An 18395-nucleotide genomic window follows, 5' to 3' on the forward strand; every position below is an offset into this window, starting at 1 on the left:
AATGCCCCAGACTTGGTAACTGAATGGGTAGAAGAGGCAGGAGAGGATTCAGGGACAGTGACAGGCACTCTGGCCTGTGCTGATGAATGGATGGAGCCATGAATGGAAGAGTGAAAGCTGGTTTTGAGAAAGACATGCTTACAGCGACAGTGGGCCATTCGAGTGAAGATGGCTGGCAGATGGAGCTATGTGGTCATCAGCCTCCATGTAGCTAAAGAGCAACAGAGTGAGAATTGGATCGGGGGCTCATCAGCATGTAAAGGGCACATGGAGGAAGGAGAACCAAGAGAAAAGATTAGGCAGAGGTAGTCACAGAAGCAGGAAGAAACCAGGAGTGGATGGGATCATACATCAAATGACGAACGAGTGTCAAAGCCGCCAAGAAGCCAATGAGACAAGAACTTAACACTAGGTAGTTTCTGGCAACTGTGGCAAAAACAGAGGCAGTGGGGTACAGTGGGAGCATAAGGGGTGATTCCAAATCCTATACCAGCAAACTTACAAATGACTTTATAGTTTCAACAGGCAGGATAACTTGGGGAAATGACCTATAAACACACATGATAACAAATGAAGCAAGAAAGAAGACATTTCTTTACAAACCACTGTCAACCATCCACCAACATAGGATGTGCTCAGTATCAAAAATGTCAAGGGAAAAACATCCAAAACCTGAAAAAAAGATTTTGAAATTGCTAAAACATTAACCAAAAAGACTCTTCGTTCCAATGTTTGGACGCTGAATTTGGCATAAGCACCTCTAAAATGCCAAGCCCATGAGCTGCAACAACGCTGGCTCAGGGTCCCTAACAGCCTCCCCTAGGACCCAGAAGCCACCTCCTCCCGACCAGGCAGGAAGGGCTTGAATACAAGGCCACAGAGAAGCCTAGAAGACAGCCAGGTTGCCATCAGCACGCTAGCATGGCAATGCGAGGGGAATTCCTTACCCTGGCCTAGCCTAGCACCATGCCCAGTCCATATTAATCCCCTAGCACCACGAACCTTCACTTCAGATCCTCTCATCTACATGACTAATTCAGGCTGGCATTTTGCTTTCTGGGGCGTGGAGTCCAGCCAAACCAAGTTGACAGGCATAAGAAGGAAACCTAAGAACTAAAGAAAGAAAAACACATCAGCCATGAAAACCACATACTGCTGTCCCAAGAAAGGCCCGTTGCTCTCATCTTAAACAGAAGGCAATGCTCCAAACCGGGGTGCGGGGGAGGGACCTCCACTGATGCCAAATAAACATTAAGGGAATCAGACTGTTGCAGACTATTACAATGGACTGTGAAATCCATTCTGAGTCATTCATGTTACAGGGAAGAGAAGGAACTTGCCCCAAGGTCACACAGAGTTTGGCTGACCCTGGGCAAGCACCTGTCTGTTTTTTTCTGCACCGTACTGTAAGTCCTTCTAATGGCCAATCACTGCCAAATACTTAGGCCCAGCCTGGCTCTCGCCAAAGCTCCCGACCCATATATCCTACCATCTCTGACGTGTCCTCTTGGCTATCTCAAAACCTCAAATCCCAACATCCAACACTGAACTCATGATCTTTCCCCAATACTCCCCAAACCAGGTTTTCATCTCGGGCTTCTCAGCTTAACAGATGACATCACCATCCGTCTGGTTCGTGAGCCAGAGACTAAGGAATCACGGCCAGTGTTGGAACTCCAGTCCCACCACCACTTCCTACCTGTGACCTTGGCCAAATAAAATAAGGTCTTTAAACCTCAGGTTTCATCATCTGAAACATGGGATAACAAACAGGAATTACGTCATACAACAGCTCTGAGCACTGAAAGTGACGATGCGTAGCAAATGTTGAGCACGTAGAGAATGTCTTTGTATGTGCTGTTCCCTCCTCTTCTCACCATTCCCTCCAATCCGACCCTTCACCTGCTTAACATCTATGAATCGGTCTCGTTTCAACTCAAATGTCACTCCCTACTGGAAGCCTTCCTGGACACCCCTTTTCCACAAAGGTTAGGTCAAAAGCCCTGCCCATGTTTCACCCTCAAAGCACAGTATAATTTCCATTCACATCCTATATCATAATTACACATTTACGTTGTGATGGTTTGATTCATGGCCACCTCCCCCAATAGCCTATAAGCCCCGTGAGGGAAGTGAATGGGAATGTTATACCTCATTTTTGTATTCTCAACACAGTGCCTGGCATGGAATAGGTGTTTAGTAAACATGAGTCGAGTGAAGTGCCCAAGAAACATGTTTATCAGCAGAAAAATGGACCTAGAGATTCGAAGAAAAGCCAAAGGATCCCAATCCAAGTGAGAACCCCTAGCCAGCCATCCCATCCAGCATGCTAGGGAGAAAGGGCCCGGCAAGCCCCGTCCCACCATTGCCAAGTTCATGCTTTACTGCTGGCTTGACCATCATTCAAACCCCTCAGGATTTGGTTTCCACAGCACTAGAATACACTCTGCAAAAACATACACAGCCACACCATGGGGAGTTTTTAGATGAACTCCAATCCCCCCCCATACCTTTCCTAATGTAACCATCACTCCACTGTAGGTGTGACTCTCGTGTTTAAAGATATATTTTTGTAGCACAGGACCTCTAAATGCAGCCAACTACTACCCCTGGGGCTCAGCTGAAGCAACAGCTGTCTGTTCCGAGTTGGGGGTAAAACAGCTCTACCGAACCTAGGAGAGAATGGTATCTTGGCTCTCCAATGGGGTAGCAATTAGGGATTTCCTGGAATATTTTTTTACTACACCCAATGTTTACTTATGCAGCAACTCTCGAACCTAGCCTCCTTGGTAATATGGGGCTCTCACGTATAGCAAAGTATTTTAAAGTGCAGGTTTTGACATTGGACAGGCCTGGGTTCAAATTCTGGCTCTGCCACTGAGGAGTCATGCATGAAACTTTAAACCCATTACTTGACCTCTCTCAGCCACAGTGAACTCACCTATGCTAACAGATGTAACAGTACCTCGATCTTACAGTTGTACGAATCATTAAACATCAATACGCAGCATATGGTTAAAGTATTGTCTTTAAGAAAGTTCCTTGTACACAGAGCACCACCTTAGAACATAAAGTTCTAACCATGCCTAACACAGGTCCCCGTGCCCAGCAGATATTCACCAAACACCACGATCTTCCTTATTCCTTGGCCTTTGTCTATTCTGGTCCACACACCAGCCCTTTTCTTTATGAGAGTATCTGACACCATCCTGCTATTCTGAGTAGAACTGCCTGTGCATAAATGACCCTTCTTCCCAAGTTGGACAACTGAAATGTTATATAAACCATCCTACTTCCTCTTGTCTTTAGGGTCAAACAGCGAATCCACTTTTTTTTTTCATAATTTATCTCATACAGGCACACACACAAGCATATACCCTTTTTTGGGAATATGACTTCCCCAGCACTGGACTCAGAGATCTCCACAAGAAAACAGTTGCAGACACAGAAATAAAAATAAGAGCGCTTTATCCAAAGGAAAACACTGGAGAAAAGGAGGCTGAAATATTCTAAGCTATGGGTGTAGCCAGGAAAAACTGAAATATCATGTGTGCTTCTGCCATAATATTTCTTTTGTATCTATTACATATACGAAAGAGCAGTTGCTGCCACTTGTAAAATAACTGTTCTCTGAACAACATTGGACCGGGCACTGAGGGAGAATACAGAAGAATTACCTCTGCTTTCCAAAAGCTTGAATGTAATCAGAGGTACAGAAAAAATGGGCAACAGCTAACTATGCACTGGATGAGTGGTAATAAATAATAAGACAGTGGTAAGGTAGGCTTTTTTAGAAAAACTAAAGCTCTCCTGAAGAAGGTACCTAATGATTAAGTAGATGAAAGTGGAAGGACTCCTTAGACATACCAAAGGCCATGAACCAGCTTGGAATTGTGAAGAGATACTGAGAAACATATACAGTAAAAAAGATTGAGGAAAATACATAAGCAACAGAACAAGAAGTACAATATTTGCATGAGGGGACAGTTTTATATCTTTCTTGCGAAAAAAAAGAAGAGGTCCCATCAAAAAGCCATGTCCCTAAAATCTCCCACTGGCATAACCCCACATCTCTTACCCGGATGAGGGAAGCCTGTTGCCGAGGGGGCTTGGTTCCTTGGCCCCCCAACGAGGGTCCCTCAGGCTGGACAAGGGGCTGTCTAGCTTCATAAGGAGCTGAAACAAGAGGAGGGAAAGTCAGCATGGTACACAAAGATTCCACCCCAAAATTTTGACTTCATACTCAGACTCATACAGTGCTTGCTCTTCAGGGAAGAATTAGCAAAGGGATTAAGAGTTTCCACGCCTAGGGCCGCCTAGGACAAAGAAACCTTGGTACCCCTGGGTACAATTTAACTGAACAATCTAAAGATTCATGGTAAGGCAGGAAAATATTTCTATCGGGTTAACATTTGGAATAAATTGTAAGGGTGGAATGGTGAGAACCTAAATTGGGATAGAAAACAATGAGTATTTACAGAAGTGCCACGTTATAAGTATTCAAATTCTAAATATAAGGTAAATTATATATACCCTCCTGTTTAAAAGTCTTATTCATCACCCACCACCCAAAGAAAATGAATACGCATTTTGAACACCAAGAATCAACATTATCGTTTATTTTTGAAAAATAAATGGCACTGTCTTCTTTTCCTTATTGGAAAGAATGTAAAACCAAGTAGAGAAAAATAAACAAAAGAACATATTTGATATTTACCATTCAATGACCAGCCTAAAAATGATTTTGCTACCTTTAAGAAAAGTTTTTAAGCACAAAAATGAATGCATTCCTTCATTCCTTTTATTTCCAGAACACGTAATAATGTCCTTGCCAAGATGGTAGAAAAACAGTTATACATAACCAGGTAGTATTCAACTCCACTAGAAAGGACAAATTATCACCCACGATGAAACTATTTCTGATCTATGGGGGTTAACAGTTGGAGTTTGTGGAAGTATGGGAATAAGTAGAAAGCTTTCTTTCTGTGGCTTCCTTATAAAGAAACTTAGGTAGAGAGAGCAGAGCAGCCTGTTATGGCATCACCTTTAGCAAAGTGTGATCTTTTGAAAATAAAGAAGGTATAACAACAGCACGTCAAGAACAACCAACCATTTTTGGGCTCACATCTGCTTTTCGTATTTCCTCCAAGAAACTAGAGCACAAGATTGTAACACATCAAAACACATTAAAATATCCAAATCACTGCCTGGCAAATCATTTAGTGGATTTTCAGACCCTGCTAAGAATGATTAAAAATATAAAAACTACAAAAGAAACATATACAGAGAGCACATAATCGAAATCTTAAAAAATAAGTTTCAGCTGGTAGGCAGGTGTCGTCATCGGAGAAGGATTTTTTAAGATCATTCCACTTTGATGAAACACCGAATTAAACTCTTAATGCTGGAAGGTTTGAACCACAGTAAACTGTACCATGCTTGGGATACTAGCAGTTGGCCACACCTGCCTGAGACTGGAAAAGTGAGGGTCTGAAGCCCATGTGGTCACAAATGTAAGACACGTGCTCTGATCAGCTCTGTCAGTACCACAGCTGATATTCAGGCCATCACCAGACTGAGTCCTGTCTCATTCTACACTTGGATCTGAACTCAGGAGGTGAAAAGGTAGGTGTTACTTGTTGCCTCTACTTTCCTTCCTCCCAAATACAACCCAAGAAGATGTGCAAAAAATAATTCTTAGATCCCCTTACAAGAGGTTTAATGGGGAACTGGAAGTATGATCTTTCTCCAACAGGAATATAAAACAAACTCTGAAGATTTCATCACTCAGCAGTTCCAACTAGAACACAGACCACAAGTAACTTCACCATAAAGACTCTACCTCTGCAATCAACCCAGGGAATGATATCCAGAAGGTGACGTTCAGGAATACCTAAGAATTTCAAAAATAAAACGGGTACCAGATTCTAAAGACACAAAAGAAAACACCAGGGAACATTTGAGCACCTACAATGTGCCAGGAGCTGTGCTAGGCACAGATATTTATATTTATCATTTGATCCACAGAGCAAACTTCTGAGGCAGAGATGATTCCATTTTACAGATGAGGAAAATGGAGGCTCAGAAAACTGAAATATTCATAGTCACACCGGCTCCAAATGACAAACGTACACTAGGTCTACCTGTAGGCCCAAGAGACAGACATCACAGCCCATGCTCTTGTGAGTAGATACCTAGAATTGATACAAGGTGTGATCAGACAATACGGTGAATGTTAAATAAAAAAAAATTATTACAGTAAAAGACACACTGCACCAGAGGGTAAGGGAGGTGGGGGGAGAAAGATGAGGGTAAGAGGGATCAAATATATGGTGATGGAAGGAGAACTGACTCTGGGTGGTGAACACACAATGGGATTTATAGATGATGTAATACAGAATTGTACACCTGAAATCTATGTAATTTCACTAACAATTGTCACCCTAATAAATTTTAAAAAAAGACACATTGCCATTAATCCCCCTCAAAATACTCCCCCTCACTTTGAACACACTTATCCCATCGTTCTTGCCACTTTCTGAAGCAGTTCTGGAAGTCCTCTTTCCTGAGTGTCTTTAGTTGCACTGTCATGGCTGCCTCCGTGTCCTGAATCATTTTGATTTTGGGCAAGAGCCAGAAGTCACATGGTACCAGATCCAGTGAATAAGGTGGATGAGGACACTTCCGTAATGTTTTTATTTGACAGAAATTGCCGTGTACTAGAAGCGATGTGTGACACGGAACGTTGTCATGATGGAGGATGAAGTAAAGACCCTCAGGAAAGAGGACTTCCAGAACTGCTTCAGAAAGTGGCAAGAATGATGGGATAAATGTGTTCAAAGCAAGGGGGAGTATTTTGAGGGGGATTCATGGCAATGTGTCTTGTACTCTAATAAAAAAATTTTTATTTAAACATTCACTGTATTGTTTGATCACACCTTGTATACCAGAATAAGATGTATAAGAAAAAGCAGAACAGATACTGATTTTGAGATAAGACATCAGATATCAGAAGAAACAGGAAAGAATTGAAAGTAGTTGCCTCTGGAGATCAGAAACAGGTTGAATGGGAAGGAGAACAGTGGTTTTTATTATAGGCATCTAAATATTATTTAACTATATGCATGTATTACTGTGATTTATAAACATTTTTTAATATGGATGGTAGTATCCAACTCTGATGGTTGTGGTAAGAAAAAAATAATGCACATGAAGACCTCAGCACGATGCCTAGTACATAAGTCTTACGGTTATGGTATCGCCAATGAACATTAGCTAAACTACATCCAGCAGGAGAGACTAGCAGGAGCCCAGGAGAGAAGCTGAAGAGGAGTTCTGAATGACAGACTGGTCTGATTAAAACATACTCCCACACATGCCACACCAGCCAGGAATCATGGCAGAATCTTAGACAGGGAAATGACCCCAGAAAAGTGTATTCCTAGAAAATTATCCCAGAAGCAAAACTCCTCTCTGAAAAGGTGTAAATTAAGAATAATTCTACAATGCTTAATACTAGAGTCGCTCAGGTTTAACAGGTTTTAGACATATGACTGTGTAGACCAAAGGAAGGATGGAGTACAGAAATAGGAAAGAGAATCCTGCGTTCCCCAGATTGCTTGATGGCATCGTGCAGGCAATAGAGGAGAGGTAAAGAAACAGATGGGGGAAAATATAAAACATGGAAGTCAGAAGAGAAACTGAGTTCAGGAAATGTGAAGAGAGAGAAGAAGACATGGGGGCTTCGCTTCCTTCTTGACCTAAAGATATGTGACCGAAAAGGAAACAGACAAGTAAAGAAAATCGTTTGGGGGGAAATCCATAGATGTCCTAAAAACAGGAATGAAAAAGCTTTGATGTGAATCATATCAATGAGAAGCAAAAATCACAAGATGGACCCAAGCCGCAGACAGAAAAACTCTCCCTACCTTTGGCTTAGATGGAGAAGTCTAAATGGAAATACCTGTAAACACTTTATGAATGACCTTGTCATAGGGTCCTAATCTATGGCTAGACCCAGAAAACTCAACCCCTTGAGAAACAGGAGACTGTTCACTCAGAGTCCTCCCTATGGCTATGCTGTGCAAAGGAGAACCTTCTGGAAGAGCAGCTCCCCTGCTGAAAGATCATGATGTAGGAGAAAATGGTGTAACAGAAACTTAGAAAACAATTTTTCAACAATGAAAGAGTGACCACAAGGAGATGTTACTTCATGTCTAAATAGAATGGCTAAAATTAGAACCACTGAAGAAAAAGAAACCACTGAGAGTACCAAACGCTGGCTTGGAGCATGAACTCTCATGTATTGCCAGTGGGAGGCTGCAGTCACTGGAAAGCTGGTGGTTTCTCATCCACCTACCCTCAGTCCAGCAATTCCACTCCTAAGTGCCAGGGAAATGACAACATATGTCACAAAAACTCACACACAAATCATCATTTTCATAACAGTCAAACACTGGAAACAACCCAAATGTCCATCAATAGGAGAATGGATCATGAAACTGTGGTACATTCCTTCGATGGAACACTACTAAGCAGTAAAGAGGAACAAACTACTGATACGCACAACCGTATGCATGAATCTCCACCCTACGCTGAGGGAAAGACAGCAGACACATAAGAGCACGGCCATTGCACAGGATTCCATGTACATGAAGTTCCAGAAGAAGCAAAACTAACCTATGGTGACAACAATGAGACCAGTGCTTGCATTGGGGAGCAGGGAGTGACTGGAAAGGGACATCTCCTGAGTGATGGAAATGTTCTGTTCTTGATCGAATTGCTGGCTACACAGGTGTATTTATTTCTTAAAATGCAAACGGAACATTTGAAACGTGTGCGTTTTATCATCTGTAAATTTTACCTCACTTAAAAAAAGAAGAAAGGCATGGACCACCTTGACAGAGGCTGCTAAGAGGCAATGAAGATGGAGAGAAACGGGTTGTTTCCTTGCATCTGGGGGAACGGGAGCCCAGTTTGAATGGGATGAGAAGAGAATGGGGCATGAAATAGAATGAATACAGACGAGTTTTTTTCAGGAATGTCAAAAAAGATAGGGTAGATCTTGGTGACAGACTGATGCAGTAGAACAAAAAAATGACTCACCTGTGAATTAAAAACCAAAAACCAGGCACCGTGCTAGGCACAGGACTCCAACTTCTAAGGACGAATAAGATTAGGAATAAAAAAAGAAGCCACTTGTAAAAACAGGAAAATCGTGCAGGAGAGGCTATGAGAGGAAAATGAAGACTTCTCAACCCTGCTATTTTGCAGACGCCAGTGGGATGTTCACGTTTCAGGAGAGTGATTTCTTGTTGCTATCCATGAACAATACTATCTTGCATCTGCAAAGGACTTAATTTCTAATCAGATTTGATCCTCATGCTCTCACTAGTCCTTACCACATGCTTCACAGCAGTTAAATGGCTTGCCCAAGGTCACATAGCGAGTCACATAAACCCACACCTTCTGATTCCAATCAAAAGATTTTTCCATTATTTCACACCTGCTTCTCTCTGCAAGATCACAGCCTCTCTCTAGTCCAGCCTAGCACACATTATATATCTGTGTCCGTCTAGAAGTCACTGCTATTTTCAATGCAGCAAAAACCTGCAGAAACTGGGTCATTTTCAACCACAGCCCGCAAAATAAAAAGGGGGGTTACGAATGTCCAATTCTAGAATACCTCTAATTGGTCAGACCTTAAACTAGGAGCCTGAGCCCCAGGAGGACAGGATGCTGTGGTGAATTTATGGAGTTTCAGCACTGCAGCCCAGGCCACCAACGCTGCAAGCCATCCTCACAACCAACTACCGTGTTTTCCCAGCAGTGTGGCCAGCACAGCACACGTGTGGGCAAGCGGGCAAGCCCACACCTGGGCACACCGAGAAATGTGTGACGTGTTTCCCCGAGCATTTCCCTTATTCTTATTCCTAAACACAAGAGCTAAATATTTTCACTTATGTGATCGGTCTTTAAAGACTGAATCAACCCTTGCTTTTGCAGAGTTGTATTTTTAAAGTAGTTTCATAAAAGCAGCTACTATATAAATATGTTTGGTACATTTGCAGAAAAGGAATAACAATTCCAAAACAGTACAGACTCTTACTATGCCATGTTCTTGTGTAATGAAATCTGTATATGAAGGATTAAATGATCTAAATCATTGTTTACAAGTCTAAAGATGAACTAGTTTGTAGGACCGGAGAACAAGGCATCACTAAGATATGTTTCATTTAAAAAAAAGAAAAACCCTGGAGAGTATAAAATGAAACTGAGCTAGGTTTCCAAACACAGAGGTAATTAAGTCCGGAGATTCAGCAGCTGGTGGCATCGCTGCCTGATAGATTAAAGAGTCTCTAACCCCACCTAGGACAGCTGGCCCTGAGATGGGCTCTTACCTGAATGCATCTGCTCCGTGCTGCTCCGCAGTTTGCTGTAGCCATGGCTCAAGGGCACCCTCTGGTAATGAGGCGGGGAAGAAGGAGGGGAAGCGAGGGGTGACATCGTGGGAGACTGTGTTTCCTGCTTCAAAGAACCAGAGCAGAGTTCAGAAGCGATCACGCGAGAAGCCTGGCGCCCTGAGCCGCAGTTATGAAGTACATATAATGCAACTCTACTGCTGCTGAGCCGGCTGATTTAGCAAATGGAGAAAATGTTTTCTCAAAAATACAGCTGGGTTAAAAAGCAGTGTCTGAAGAGTCAAAAGTCTCCCAGAGAATAAAGTCTCACCCGCGCTCAGGTGCCTGAATTACTAAAACAAGCCTGGAACATTTTCAGTGATATTCCAATCATATTTTCCTTTGGAAAATAAAAGACACTGATTACATGAACTAATGTTCATACTCCCCAATTTTGATCTCTTTGTGGATAGACTCAATATTCATTCATTAATAAAAGCCCCTATTTCCTGCATTGACACTTATCAAGTCTTCCAGCAAATATGGGTATTAAAAATATTTAAAATGACATCATCTATAAATCCCATTATGTGTTCACCACCATGAGGCATCAACAAGATTGCACAGATAAATAAGACTGAGGTGGCTAACTCTTGGATGTTTTTCAACAAATGTGTATAACTTGAATAAATACCTAAAAGAGTGAAAAAAAAATATTTAAAATGCTTAAATATTCTTGGAGCTCACTATGCCAAGTAAAATGTCAGCTTTTTTTTTCTTTCCTTTTTTTTTTTTTTTTTTTTTGCACTGAGAGATTGCAAAACACTCGGATGGAGCTTTAAATGCACTACAATTCGAATCTTAATTCAAATGTGAACTTGATGCTGGACCCTCCTCAAGGTAAGCAACCTTACTCTGCTACCATATTTCCCCGAAAATAAGACCTAGCAGGACCATCAGCTCTAATGTGTCTTTTGGAGCAAAAATTAATATAAGACCCAGTCTTATTTTAATATAAGACCAAGTATAATACAATATATTATTCCGGGTCTTACATTAATTTTTGCTCCAAAAGATGCATTAGAGCTGATGGTCCGGCTAGGTCTTATTTTCGGGGAAACACGGTACTGGGTTTCCTTCCATTTTTTTTTTAATGTTACTAATAGACTGGTAACTTTGGAGTACCCAAGTATCAACAGTACGTTTTATCAACAAAGACACTATATAGGTGCTACTAGTCTAAAAATTATGCAAACTGAGACACTGATTAACACTCTTTTTCAAGAAAAGAGCATTTGCTTTGAAGTTTTAGCTCATACCTACTATTGGGTGGGCCTAGCATAAACCCAGCCTGAAGCAAAAGTGTAGTGTATATATACACAATGGAATACTATTCGGCGGTAAGAAAAGATGATATAGGAACATTTGTGACAACATGGATGGATCTTGACAGTATAATGCTAAGCGAAATAAGTCAGACAGAAAAAGCAGAGAACCCTATGATTTCACTGATATGTGGTATATAAACCAAAAACAACAAAGGAACAAGACAAACAAATGAGAAACAAATACTCATAGACACAGACAATAGTTTAGTGGTTACCAGAGGGTAAGGTGGTGGAGGGAGGAAGATGAGGGTAAGGGGGATCAAATATATGGTGATGGAAGGAGAACTGACTCTGGGTGGTGAACACACAATGGGATTTATAGATGATGCATTACAGAATTGTACACCTGACATCTATGTGATTTCACTAACAATTGTCACCCCAATGAATTTAATTTAAAAAAAAAGATGTGCTTTTTTATTTTATTAGTTTCAGGTGTACAAAACAACATACTAGTTAGACATTTACCCCCTCACAAAGTGATAACTCCGTAATCTACTACCCCTCTGGCATCATACATAGCTGTTACTATACCATTGACTATATTCCCTATGCGGTACCTTACATCCCGTGACTACTATATATATGTATGTATGAATGTATGTGACATTCAATATTACTGTACTTCAGTTTCAGATGTGCAGCGCAGTAGGCAGGCATCTACACAGTCTATGAATTAATCCCCCCAATAAGTCCAGTGCCCATCTGGCACCCTACCTAATCTTTATAACATTCTTGATTATATTCCCCATATTTTCTTAATCATGCAGCCAGGGGAAGGGGCCTGGAAAGTTTCCAGGGCATCAACCATCCTGGTATAGTGGACCCTCCTTCCTCCACAGATGCTGGTGGGAAAACACGCCAAAGAGCGTTGACTGAAGATACCTATACTCCATATATATATATATATATATATATATATATATATATATATATATATATATCACTGAAGAACTAGTTTAAAATGTATCAGAATTATGAAAGTCACAGTACATAGAGTTATTTAACATCGGATATGCTATACCTCATTTAACTATAAATATAAAACTTCCACAGGAACACCTCATAGATCCAGCATTATCAGAGTGAGCCACAGAAGTTAGTTTTCTGACTTAATCCTTTAATTATATTGCATTTTAAAAACATTTTAGTGCTCGCTTCACCAGCACATATATTAAAAACATTTTGATTCATCTTCCTAAAATATAACAAATTTATTTGCCATACAGAAAATATTATATTGAATATAATTTGACTTTTCTGCATGACTCAGTATCTTTATTAGAAGTATGTGCTATATCTTGATGCCCTCAGGGTTTACTAAAGTGTAAGACTATTTACCTCTTCTTGACAGGCTCACTCTTCTGGAATTTTACACTTCTGTCTACCAATCACTGCCTATTACAATTAGTGGTCTTATTTTAAAAGCCCATCCCCCCATTCTTGTTCCTAAGCTGCTAAATATGTAATGGCAGCAGTTCCCAGGATGGCATTCCAAACATGCTCCCCAAGAAAGGATTCCCTGGTGAAAGAAGTTTAGTAAATGCAGATTGCCAGGTCTCTTTATTGCAGGACTTTTCAGGACATTTAATTTACTAATATATAAACTGTGAATCTCCAAGCCTGAGGATTTAGTCTTCCCTCAAGTATAGAGTATGAAGCATCATTCTCCAAACATATTTAAACCAGAGAAATCTTTTCTCCAGACTTTTTTGGACAGGACCTGTTAAAAACTCCTAAAAGTTACATCCACTCCTGAGTATTTATCCAAAGAAATCTAAAACACTAATTCGAAAAAATACATGCACCCCTATGTTTACTGCAGCGCTATTTACAATAGCCAAGATATGGAAGCAACCGAAATGCTCATCAACAGACAATTGGATAAAGAAATTGTGGTACATTTATACAGTGGAATATTACTCTGCCATCAAAAAATTCACCATTTACAACATGGATGGACCTAGAGGGTATTAGGCTAAGTGAAGTAAGTCAGACTGAGAAAGACAAATACCATATACTCTCACTTATATGTTGAATCTAAAGAACAGTATAAATGAGCAAACGAAACAGAAATAGACTCAAAGATACAGAGAAAAAACTGATGGCTGCTAAACAAGAAGGGGGTTGGGTGATGCATGGGAGAGAAGGTAAAGGGATCGGGAAGTACAAATTGGTAGTCAAAAAATAGTCACAGGGATGTGAAATACAGTATGGGGAATATAATAAAAAATGCTGTATAGATTATGTAGGGTGGCAGACAGGTACTGGACTTATTGGGGGGGGGTCACTTCATAGATTGTGTAGATGCCTAACCTCTGCGCTATACACACCTGAAGGTGATATAAAATACTGAATGTCAACTATAATTAAATACACACACACACACACACACACACATACATAAGCGAGATGTAAAGTACAGTATAGGGAATACAGTCAGTGGTATTGTAATAGCTATGTACGATGTCAGAGGGGTAGTAGATTGCGGGGGTTATCACTTTATGAGGGGTGTGTAAATGTCTAATAAAAAATTTATAAAAAGAAAAACAAAACAAACAAAAAACTCCTAGAAGTTACATTTCAAAGAACCCATTTGGAAACGCTGAATTAGAGAAACCAAATAAGTGTGCTAAATCAGTAGCCTTCCTTTGGACACAATTCTACATGAAGGGGGGCTCTAAGGGGCCCATGGGTGGCTCATGGTAGTTCCTATGCACCAGCGTTTTTCTTGCTACAAGGAAACTTCACTGGCTCACTTCCCAGTCTGTAATTGTATTCCAGATGGTGAGATTTGCTGGAAGCTTGACAGCAGATATAAGGCACTGCTATGTGAAGTTTCACGGTCAGAATCAAATGGACATGCCTGATCAGACTGTTTACCTGCTTGTCCTCATCATCCATTCTTTTGAAGGTATTTTTTTCCGAGATTAAATATGGAATCTGAACCGTAGTTCCATGCAGCTCAGCTGGGTTCCCAAATCGTATCTCCCCATCGGTCTTTGACATCGTAAAGCGAGGCAGCGGCAATTCTTTAGGACCAGAATCAGAGAAGCTCATTGAGACTTTATTTTAAAACTGCAAAAAGGGGAACTCAATGGCCAAAAAAAAAAAATGAATCACATTTGAGGAAAACTTACAGAACACTAAATATAGATTAAATTTTTCCTTTGACACAATGAGGACCCCTATAATAATGTCAAGATAGAAAAATGCTACAGTTTTACCACGGTGTTCTGACTGAACATTTTTAAATGCCATCCAAACCATCGCAGAACTAATTCAGGTTTTGGACTCATCGTACACTTTAGCCTTTAGTCCAGCACCAAGAAAAATGGTGTCATATTATATAAATACAATAAGGGACAAATGGTAGCAGGCAAAACTTATACTGTGCTTCTTCTATGCCAGACACTGTATTAAGATCTACAAATATTAACTCATTTAATCTTCACAACAGCCGACAAAGTAAAACTACGATTAGCCTTCTTTTACAGATGTGGAAACAGACACGAAGAAGCTAAGTGACATCCCCAGCATCACACAGCTCACCTGTGGCAGAGCTGGCTCTTACTCAGTCAGTGCCCAGTGCTACTGACCTACAGAAAGGTCCCTCATTCCTAGGGCAAGCTTCCTGGGTAGAACAGTTTCTCACCCTATGTCATTCCTTAAAGGGTTTTCACACTCAATCTCCAGTTGTCTTTTCATAATGGAATAAGGAAAATGGTATCAAGTTAAAGCAATTAGTCCAATACTCAGCCAGATTCCACTGTCAAACCCATTAGCCACACTCACAATGCTACAGAGAACTGAAATGCAACAGTCTGGTATATTTACTTATCGTTCAAATCTGACAAAACTATTCTGAACACAGAAATGATGCTTTGGCACACGTCTAGTTCTCAGCACAGCAAATCACACACAACACAAAGAACTCCAAAAATGGGGATAATATTATGAATTACGCATAATGATTTGCATCTGTACCCATCGTTCAGGATAATACTCATCAGTGTGCCTTTGTGCTTCCATCAACTCTCTATTCCAAAAACACAGCTGCAATTCCAATGATTGATGTTGTGCTAAAGCCAGAAAACATCTTAGCAACAGCAAGCAAGTATCCCAGCTCCCCAGGCAAAGAAGGCCCCTGGTTCTCTAATATCCACATCATGTTTATTTTTAGTTGTTATGTCCACATTTGATTCAAAGAAGTAGGCAATATGACAAATCCCTGCGTGATCAATCAGCCAAGGGCCCAAGAGACATAAATAGAATAACCAATCTGGAAAATTAAACCAAGACTCTCCTAAAGAGAGGATGGCTGCCATGTTTAATGCTTTAATGTTTCCCAACCTCGGCAGCTGTCCAGCACCCAAGGCAGGAACGGACTTCAAAAGAAAAAAAAAAAGGCAAGAGAAAAGAAAATCTAGATTCTTACTACCGTATTATAAATCAAATATAAGCTAATCCTCTGGTTCAATTCTCAGAAAGGTATTTGTTTCAGCTCAGTCTGCAACAAGGATCTGAAAAGATGGAACAAGATCACATGAATAATTTGCACCCTGATCTGCCCACGAGAGAACAACTCTACTCCTGAGGTCTACTTGAGGGGAAAAAGAAGTCAATGGTCAGCATTTGTAAGCTCCCCAATGGCTCTGACTAGGGTGAAGCTAGATATGCCTAGTGCCAATATTTAAGGAGGCACTCACTCTCAGGCCCATGTAAATGCAGAGTCAGTACTTGCACGGCCCTGAGAGTGAGTGCCCCCTTAAATCATGCACTCTGGGCACCCCTTGCCTCACCCCACTTCAGGCCTGAGTATAACCAAATATGTACTCATAGTTGAAGCAAAGCTCTTGAAAATGTTCCACTTCGCTCTAGTTAGAAGTCACTCTCAACCCTGGCTTTACATAAGAATCACCTCAAGGAGCTCTTAAAACTCCTGACACTCAGGCCATTCCTTACACTAATTAAATTAGAATTTCTGAGGGTGGCCCCAGGGACCTCTGTCTTATATACCTATCTGTCTGTCTGTCTGTCTATCTATCTGCTTTGCATTTAAGGCTCTCTAGATGATTCTCAAGTGCAGACAAGGTTGGGACCCAGGGCCTGAGAAAGATGACTTCTGTAAGAGTTCCTCAGGAATTCCAGGTGAATCTGAATTTCAGCTGTTGAAGCTTGAAGAGTGACAGATGATTAAGACTAACTCCCCACACATAAGCATTTATCTCATCATTCATTCACTCCTTCAACAAACATGCCCTGAGTGCCCACAATGCCCCTGCACCACGGGATCTGGTACCAGAGCCTTCCTCTTCCCCTTAGGTAAGCTTTCAGACTAGTGGAGAAGACAGACAAAAAAGTTAGTCAAACCGGTGAAGGAGTATTTATAAACGCTAATAAAAGTGTTCTGAAGGAGCAAATGCTGAGAGAGGATGAAGTAGGGAGGCGACTGTTACACAGAAGCATCATCCACCGGGCTGTCCAAGGATTTCCTACCTCCCTAGGGATACTTTTGTTTTCACTGTTTATTCTTGATTAGACGTTTCACAATTCTGAAAGGGTACAGATTAACTTGTAGAAAACTGTTAGCTCATTTGTATCTAATGGCAATAAAAATGAATTTCATCTTAGAAAAGAGTATAATAACCAAGTCCCAGTTTTATTGCCCTAAAGGACATTAATCAATTTTATGTGTAATTTAGCAATCTTATTCCAGCCATGTTCTTTCCATGATTCTAAATACTCCTGACTCTCTTATACTTTCTTGAACCAGCTTTACTATGCGCTGGTCCCTTCATTAATGAATTAATTTCACAAGACCTACTTTAGATAGGACAGTGGGGACAGTCCCTGAATCCTGAAGGATGAGGAGGAGGAGCCAGCCATGGGAAGGAGAGGGGGGCAGACCACTAGGAACCCAAGACCTTGAGATAACATGATGTTTCCTGCCCCAGGAAAGAGATGGCTCAGAAATGGCTAGAAGACCAGTGAGGCTGGGGGACAGATTACAAGCATGGGAGAGAGGACTGACATGAGGATAGAGAAATAGGCAGAGACTAGATCATGCAGGGCTATCAGATCAGTGCAGGGACTTTGAATTTGGTACAATCTCCAATAGCAAACCACTGGAGGGTTTTAAGGAGGAGGACAAAATGAGCGGATGGGTATTTTGAAAAGACCACTCTTACTGCTGTGTGGGGAAAGAAACTGGAGTAGAGAAGAGAGGAGGCCAGGAAACCAATGACAAAACCACTGTGGTATCCAGGTGAGTGGCTGAAGGTGGCCTGGTCTAGTAGGGGCAGAGAGATGAAGGGAGCCGGGAGGGGACTGGAGCCACGTGCCAAGACTTTTGATGGATTATACTAGGAAGCGAGGGAAAAGGGGGAGTCAAGGATGACTTCTAGGTTCCTGGCTTGAGCACTGTGCATGGTGGTGGCATTTCTCGAAATGGGAAAGGCTAGAGGTTAGAGGTTAACACACATATACACACAGGCGCACGTCAATCATGGAGTAATGGCCGACTTTTCCAGAAGTAAGGGTGAACTCGCAAATCCCTGGGTGTGATGGGGCTACCACAGCCATTCAGATCAGGTTCTCAGAGAGC

The 18395-nt window shown here is 41.2% G+C and overlaps 1 protein-coding gene across 8 annotated transcripts in view; it reads right to left on the reverse strand.

The window, feature by feature from the left end:
• The window catches only part of REPS2 (RALBP1 associated Eps domain containing 2), a 199149-nt gene that overhangs the window by 131851 nt on the left and 48903 nt on the right, over positions 1–18395 (reverse strand). For 4 of the 8 annotated variants that reach the window (XM_081043421.1, XM_081043425.1, XM_081043427.1 and 1 more), the window contains exons 3-5: positions 14672–14820; positions 10401–10527; positions 4079–4176 (exon numbers count right to left, since the gene is read on the reverse strand). In XM_081043421.1, coding sequence (XP_080899547.1) covers positions 4079–4176; positions 10401–10527; positions 14672–14820 — 374 coding nt within the window. The remainder of the gene's footprint in view (positions 1–4078; positions 4177–10400; positions 10528–14671; positions 14821–18395) is intronic. The other 4 variants (XM_081043426.1, XM_081043422.1, XM_081043428.1 and 1 more) reach the window with 1 other exon arrangement.

This window comes from Rhinolophus hipposideros (assembly GCF_964194185.1).
Source record: "Rhinolophus hipposideros genome assembly, chromosome: X".
Classification (NCBI taxonomy): domain Eukaryota; kingdom Metazoa; phylum Chordata; class Mammalia; order Chiroptera; family Rhinolophidae; genus Rhinolophus; species Rhinolophus hipposideros.